Source organism: Engraulis encrasicolus, chromosome 7 (assembly GCF_034702125.1).
Source record: "Engraulis encrasicolus isolate BLACKSEA-1 chromosome 7, IST_EnEncr_1.0, whole genome shotgun sequence".
Lineage (NCBI taxonomy): Eukaryota > Metazoa > Chordata > Actinopteri > Clupeiformes > Engraulidae > Engraulis > Engraulis encrasicolus.
Window position 1 is genome coordinate 52,044,859 of NC_085863.1, and position 8,138 is coordinate 52,052,996.

Below are 8,138 nucleotides of genomic sequence, written 5' to 3' on the forward strand. Positions count from 1 at the left end.
ATAAGGAGTATGTTTTGAAATAACACTTGAGGGGAATGACACCTGCCTATCCTTTGAGACACCAGAACAATACTCAACTGGATAACAGCTGCCTTCATGACAATTAATCTGTTGTTTTGATTTGTGTGTGAGACCAATGATCTGTGTATAATGATGAGTTTGATATCTCCAATCTGCTTGGGCTTTACCTCCGTTCTGCTGCTGCTGCTATGACTCGACGTTTTGCGCTAAATTAAAAATGGGAGCGTGTGAGAGCCAGCGTCTAAACAGGCTGGCAGGCTGACGACAGAGTGTTTTTCTTTGAAACACAGCTGTCACAGGACAGGCATTCTCTGAGGAGCAGTGGCACATCTGTTCACTGCATCCCTGAGCAAACTCCCACCACAGCCCGCCTGTCTGGAATAGCCTGGGCCCCATATTGCCGCTGACAAGTTTGTGGAGACAGCCTGACAAGAGAAGGAATGGCATTGCACACTTTGTAGTTTTCTTTCAGTCACAGTCACGGACAGCACACACACATACACACGCAAGCACACACAGAGAACACAATGACAGGACATCACTGAAGATGGTGTTTATTTTCAGCAGAATGGGGGGGGGGGGCTGCAAAGAGTGTTTCATTCTGAGTTTCCACTAAAGCACCAAAGGTGATGTCGAGTTCTCTTCTAATTGAGTGTGGTTGTCCTGCCAGTGGCAGGAACGACATGGTGAAAGGCAGTAGGGACATTTAAAAATGCTCTGCACAAAAGATACTGCAACATTCATTGCCTGTGTTTTTATACATACATAAATACATGGGTACAAAACTACTTTCTTTTCTGTCTGGGCTTGGGGCAGAATGGCAGAGTGAAGAATGTCATGTGCACATTCAAAACCATTAGATCCAACAATGCATCAACACAAAACTCCAGGACACAACTTTAAAAACCAATTTAGTCACGGGAAACAGGATAGTTTTTGTCCTTTTCCCCCCTCCACACATTCACACACACTCTCGCCATCCCTCAATTTTCTCCAGCACTGGAGACAAGACAGCGGATACATTAAGAGCACAGGAATCGACTTTGGTGTCCGACTTCACTGACTAACAAATATAAGATCCTTCTGCCGACACAGCAGAGCACAATCATATAAAGCATGAGAACAAAGTGAAGAACAAAAAAAAACAATATACATTTGTGTAGTGATGTGCTACTCGCGTTTGTCCATGAGGCAGATGTACTGTAGGCCTACGTGTGCCATGCTTTTAGGTGATGGTGCTAGGCTACATCATTTAGTGTATTACACGGCAGTGATTTACATTCGAAAATGCCCACTCACTCACTGGCTAGGTCCATTAACGTTCAACTCACAATACATGTGGAGGAACAGGGCAGCGATGCAAAAAAGCTTTAAAATCTTCAGTCGTAGATACAGATACATATATCTAAGCTGTGGGTACACTAAGTAGGCTACGTATAGTATTTTCAGTCACTGCTTTTCTCCTAACGATACTAGTTGAGGTAACCTATTCGGTACTTTGAAACATTTTCGACAACTGGTAACAACATACTGATTGAACATTGTCCCACCACAACACCATCATGTAGTTTCTAGAATAGCTTTCACTTCCTAACTTCAAAGCAGGCGAGAGAGGTGTGTGAGATCAATGCACCTGATCCAGTTTTAAATTGCTCAAGAAGAAAACAGCTTTTGGGCAGGAGAGTCTAAAGTCAATGACGGATTATGCCAGCGCTTGGTGTTGGCAGGTGATGGCTCACTTCTCCACACAAGAGTAACTTCGTAGAGAGAATACTAAATTGACCTGTGTGTGTGTAACAAACCCCATCTATTTTGAAAGATGTCGGAGTGAGAGAACCATTTTTTTCCAAGAGTATCCAGCACTACTGTGTGCATCTGTGACTTGCACGTTTACAAAAAAATATTCAACCAACAAAAGGACAATCGATAATAAAAAAAACAAGTACGAATGAAGATTGAATTTGTCACAAGTAGGAAAAAAGTGTAAACACTAACACTGGTAGTGTAACATTAAAATATCTGAAAATACAGGAGAAAAAAAAAGAGAAAGAAAATACATTAAAAAATAACATTCACAAATGATGTGTAAAAATATACTTTTTTGACACTTCAAATGCACTGTGATGGCATGTGTTGAATTTCAAGTGCTAGCACCTAAACTGTGTCACTCATACTCTGTTGTTCACAAACAATTTATCATTGCAATAAGTTAAACACGGCCCATTTGTATTTCTTTTTTTAGCAAAAAGCTATGAGCGGTTGACCTTATCATAAAATCGCTACATAGATAACATCATTTCACAAAAGTATTGTGTTGTGTGCCATCAAAAACAACAAAACACGTTAGAAAACAAATGTATGGGAATTGTGAAGGAGCTTATTCATCAGCAACAGAGTTCAGTAAAACATAGTTATACAGATTGAAACTGGACAAGGCAAAATGATGTGGCATGAGTGTACTGTGTACATGATTAAGACAGAGAGAGAGAGAGAGAGAGAGAGAGAGAGAGAGAGAGAGAGAGAGAGAGAGAGAGAGAGAGAGAGAGAGAGAGAAAGGGGTGTAAGATTGAGAGAGTGTATGAGATAGTGTAGCAAGGGAGAGAGAGGAATGAGAAAGGAAAGTGTGAGAGAGAGACAGAGAAAGATAAAGAGAATGAGAAACGAAGGCAGTGAAAGCAGAGAAGAGAGAGGTGGTGAATGAGAGCAGGGGTGCGTTTATTGAAAACGTAGTTATTAGCCTGTAAGCAACTTGTGTAGTTGCCAATGGGAAATTGCATGGCAAACAACAAAGTAGCTAACGTAGTTAGCAACTATGGTTTCGAGAAATGCACCCCTGATTTGGTATTGGAAGTGACGACTAGTGCTGAGGAGAAGCCCAGCTGGGATCTCCACCTGCCGATTGCACGTTGCTGGAGAAAGGGAGAGGATCTGGCGGGTGCATTGCTTCATGTGTTGCGCTTGGTCTGGCCAGACGACCCACCATACCCCACCTCCACCCCCTTCCTCACGCTCCTACCCCTGACGTCTCTCTCCTTGTCCTGTCTGGCCCAGGGGCCGCCCGGCCCCCCTCCAGGCCCAGAGCACAGGTGGGGGACCCCCTGCGTCACCCCAACGGGCCGAGCTTTACCCTGCTGCCCCGCTGGCTGACCGGCCTCCGCGAAGCCGCAGTGGTAGAAAACGTCCATGTTGTTGTTCCCACTCTGTCCTGACGCCTGACTGCCAGATCCCAGAAACGCACTGCTGTTGTTGTTGTTGCCCCCGGCGACTGCCCCTCGTGCAGCGGACCGTGTTGTCAGGTCACGACCCCGGCTCTGGCCCTGCCCCGGGCCACAGTAGTTGGAGCCCGGCTGCAGAGGCAGGTTGGAGGGCCTGATGACAGTGTGCGGAGCTTGTTGCTTACTGGCTGGACACGCGTCTGCAGCAGCAACAACTGGGCCACTCATGGAAGACTTCTTCTGGCAGAGCGGGGATGAGTTTGGAACTGGCAGCCGCTCCTCGTGACCCGAACCCGCGCCGTGCCTCCAGCCGTCCCTTACCACAGGCCTGGCAGAGGCCGTGGCGTGGTGGTGGTGGCCGTTCTTCCTTCGATGTAGCGACCCCGCTGCCATCACAGGCTCGTACAGGACTTCGCCCCCGGCCGCCTCGCTCAAGCACAGCTCCAGGCTGTCGGTGTCGAGCGAGCGGCTGCGTCGGTTGAGGGCCAGCGCAGCAGGCGCGGGCTGCTGGCGGGAGGACGAGGACGCCCGTCCCGAGCTGAGGTGCCTGGGCAGGCTGGTGATGCCCCAGGCGCCGCCCAGCAGCAAGCTCTGCTCGTAGGCGTCAAACATCCGCTCGTCGCACTCAGCGAAGGCGTCCTTGCGGAGGTAGCAGCTCTCGTCCTCGCCGAAGGCCTCGCAACCAAACGCCTCGCCGCCGAACGGAGACACCGCCGCGGCCAGCTCCTCCTCGGCCTCGCCCTCCCCCAGCTCCAGCTCCGTCTGCTGCTCGAACTCGCCCTCGTTGTCCATGTCCACCACGTCGAAGGTGACCATGGCCGGCAGGCCGCGCAGCGTCTGGCCGAACGGCGAGCCCGACTCGGAGCAGCCGTCCAGGTCCAGGCTCTCGGTGGAGTTGCAGAAGACGCGGTGGTGCTGGTGGTGCTGCGAGCGGTTGGTGAAGTCCACCAGCGCCTGCGAGAAGCAGACCGTCAGCTCCTCCTGCGACTGGCTGGCCGACTTGCTGCCTCCTCCGCTGCAGACGGGCTGCGAGTGGGGTCCGCCGTGGTGGTGGCTGTGAGGGTGGGGGTCGTGGCTGGACGGTAGCATGCCGTGTTGGTGGAGTTGGTGTTGGTCGCGCTGCAGGTAGGGTCCAGCCGCAGACTCGTCCTGCATCGGGCTGGGGATCTGGGAGTACAGGGGATTGTCTGGAGATTGGGCACCCAGGCCGGTGTCACAAAGAGGACTGGTGTCTTCTAAGGAAAGGTGCCCAGGGGCCATCCTGGTTCTTCGTGGGCTCAGGGGCTCGTCTGGGTGCTTCTTGGCCATCAGAGGGAGCTCCGAGTCGGGGCAGTAGGGCCCTCGGTTAAAGGCAGACGATGACGACGACGATGCTGACTCCTTGGCTGTCTTGCGGAGGCTCTGCAGCTCGCAGCACAGGAGCGCCTGCTGGATCTTGCTCAGCCGGTCCTCCTCCGTCTCCATGGCTCCCGTCGTCTCCATAGCGCCCGTCGCCACGGAGTAAACGGGACTCCCTGCTTTGCCCTCGGCACTGCCCCCCGGCACTTGGAGCCCCAGGAAGGCGTCGTCAGGCATCGCCGGGCTCAACAGACGCTCGTCGGGCTCAAAGAGCTCATACAGGGCGTCCCCGCTGTAGCTGTCGCGCGGGAGTCGCTCGGGCCTGGGTCTCTCCCGCGCCGCGTCCTCGTCAGCCCCGGGCGTGGTGGAGTCGTAATAGCCCTCGTCGCTGTTGGGTGCCGACTCCTGCCGGTCGCTCTGCGGGGTGATCAGCTCTCCGGGGCTCAGGACCGTCTCGAGTACCCCCAACGGACTGCTGCTGCTGATGGTGGTGCCGCCGCTGCTGCTGCTGGAGCTGGTGGTGATGGTGATGGTGTTGAGCAAGCTGATGGGCTGGTCCGGAGTGATGGGCAGGCTGTCGGACGACGTGGTCTGCTGGATGGGGACGTAGCAGACCTCGTTGCTGGACTCGCTCTCCCAGAGGCTCTGCAGGTAATCGTCGCCGTCCTCGTCATCCACCCCTTCCGGAGTGGCCATCTCCTCGCCGCCGCCCTGGTGGTAGAGGTGTGCAAAAAAATGAGTCATGACAATGGTCTCTATGGGATACGCATATCATATCGTGACTCTTGTACCGTGATATGCATTAGCCAAAGGTCTTTTCCATTGCCCAGCCTAATCAGTAGAAAGAAGACATTTACTCTTATAATGTGAATCATGCTGCCAGTAGTCCAAGTTTTTGTCATTATAAAGTAGCAATGTTAATGAGACCAAAGAATTACAATGTAACTGCACTGCATTCTGGCATTCAATGGCATTCAGCATAAGAAAAATCACAATTGTATTGCGTCATATCGCATGTATTGCAATGTGTATGGTAATGTGTATCGGTTCTTGACGTGACCCCTGTGTCATGATATGAATTGTATTGTGAGGCTGTTGACAATTCCCAGCCCTACCTGGTATGTCACAAAGCATGAGCTGCGCTTGCCACCGTTGCGGCTGCCACGTTCACTGCGTTCTCGTTCCGTGCCCGTGCCCGCACCAGACACGGAGCTCTCGGCCACACTGTCATCATCCTGGTCGGCGATGATGTCACCGCACCCCGTCAGCGAGTCGAAGCTCTTGAGGGACGAGACGTCGCCGAACACCAGGCTGGCGTTTTCCGAGGCGGAGGACGCAGCGGGTAGGTCGGGGTCCGCCACGTCTGGGTTTTGTTCGGCTAGCCGCACCAGCTCGGAGTCGGCACACAGAGGTTGTCGAGAGGTGCCCGGTGGAGCGCCCCTCGAGACGACCGCAGCTCCACCAGCTACCTCCTCCTCTGCATGGCTCCTCTCCTCTCCCTCTTCTCCTTTCTCGGGGGTTCCCTCAATCCCCCTCCTCCAACTTTCAGGCACTAGCACGTCAGCTGTCATACATTCGGCGGCAGTAACGGACGCTGGTACTCGTTCCCTGCCGCCAGCTGAGTCCGAGTCAGGCACAACCGGTTCCGACACTCCACCACCAAGGCCGAGGCAGTCGCTGCTGCTGCTTCTGCCACTACTGCTGTTGTGATGGCCAGCAACAGCCATGTTCTGGGCACCTCCGTCAGGCACGTTAAAGGAACTGGGCAACATCTCCAGGCTGGTGATCTTCTCCAGCTCCACATTCTTGCTCCGCCTGTGTCTCCTGATGCTGCTGAACAGACCGCGCAAGCCCCGCCGCTGCCAGAACTGGGACTTGGAAGCCGCGTCAGCCGCCCCCTTCTGCGAGTCGTTACCCGCCAGTCCCCCCAGGTCTCGTGGCGTGCGGAACTCAAAGTCCCCCGCCGCCACGTCGCCGCCACCTCCCCTGACGCCGTCGTCCCAGCATCCTCTGCTCACGCCGTCGTGTGTCCTGCTCTTGGTGACGCCGGTCTTGGAGGAGCCTTTGCCCTGGCCTTTGCCGAGGCCGCCGAAGAAGCTGGGCAGCACGCAGATGCTCTTGCGGCTGCTGAAGAACTTGAAGGCGGTCTTCCTCAGTTTCCCAGCCTGGGGCTGCTGCGGGGGCGGCTGAGCCGGCTCCGGGGAGATGCATTCCAGGATGTCGGCTTCGCTCAGCAGCTCATTCCCCACCACACCGGCTGACTCCATGGCAGTGAAGATTAACACAGCCGGCTACATGAGACATCATCAGCTGCAAGGCATAAAGATGCTGACTTGGGTATCTCCAACGAGCTATGAGCCATGCCACACCTGAAATAATAGCAAGGACATATTATTAGAAAAACAAAAAAAAACATGTTGATTACCCTACACAGGCAGTAATCTTTCTGCTTCAGTCATGACTCTTCCATACATAGGTTACTATGTCCTGATGTCAACCATTCTGGTTCAACAAAAAACATGATGAATACATTCGCACAGTGAGTCAACTCAAACTTAAAGCAGTAGCCACATAGCACCATTATCTGTATTAAACTAAGAAATAATGCATTTTACCAGAAAGTCCAAGTTTCTCATCAACAGCTGCGACTTGTTTACAGACACAAAGAAAACCCATGTGCAATCTCGCTTGCTAACTTAGCAATGCATGCAATATGGACCACAGCCAAGTCGCAGATGTGCCAGACAGCCCGTCTTGTATTTCATTTTCAGGAATAGTAAACCGTCTTCATAGAAGCTGCTAGGGCAAAATGTTCAGGAGGTTCAAACTTGTAAGTTGTGAGATTTCATTCTTCACAAGTCTTCACTAGCCAACCATTAGCGAAGGCCTTCGTGAAATATCCTGAGTATGAAATGAATCATTGTATTCCCCAAACCAGACTGAGATGCAACATTACCCGTCAACTGTATCGTGTTTATGTGTTCTGCTCAACACTGCAGCTATCCAAATTGCAGAATGTGTTTTGTTTTCACTAGACATGATCACAGATGTGTGTCTGTCTGCTAGCCAACATTATGTCTACAGTCAAATTTGGCTGACTCCTCACTTCACCTATATAAAAACACCGACGGGTTTCGTTGGCTGACAAATGCAATGGCGTGGTGTATTATTTGCATGCACTATATTTGTTTGCTTATTGCGCAATCCGTTTCTGTGCATTACAAAAATATCTCACCTTGACTGACGCTAGCATGCTACATCCAGTCACAATAAACAGTGCATTCAGTTAGGACCAAAGAAACTCAAGAGAAAGAACAATCTCCTGGCGGGGAATGCATTGGCCACGGTGTAGTACGGGGGCGTTGCCTGAGGACACGAGTGGATGGAAAATTAACTCCCTTGCGCATGGTCATTGGTCAGTGGGTGCGATGGATGCCATTTTCGTACTCCCTTGCACATGGTCAGTGGGGGCGACACCATGATGGATAATTTGTGGCCAAGTAACGGCAGCTGTTGGTCAGCAGTAATTGCTGGGGGTAATTAAGGACAGCTGACAGACATTCA

General features: G+C 52.0%; 1 protein-coding gene across 1 annotated transcript; it reads right to left on the reverse strand.

The window, feature by feature from the left end:
* Positions 1-571: 571 nt before the first annotated feature.
* amer1 (APC membrane recruitment protein 1) lies at positions 572-7,867 on the reverse strand. The gene is made up of 3 exons (XM_063203901.1): positions 7,810-7,867; positions 5,690-6,943; positions 572-5,285 (listed from the first exon to the last, which is right to left on the reverse strand). The coding sequence occupies exons 2-3, from the start codon at positions 6,839-6,841 to the stop codon at positions 2,967-2,969; spliced, it is 3,471 nt and encodes a 1,156-aa protein (XP_063059971.1). The 5' UTR covers positions 6,842-6,943; positions 7,810-7,867; the 3' UTR covers positions 572-2,966.
* Between the last annotated feature and the right edge of the window lie 271 nt (positions 7,868-8,138).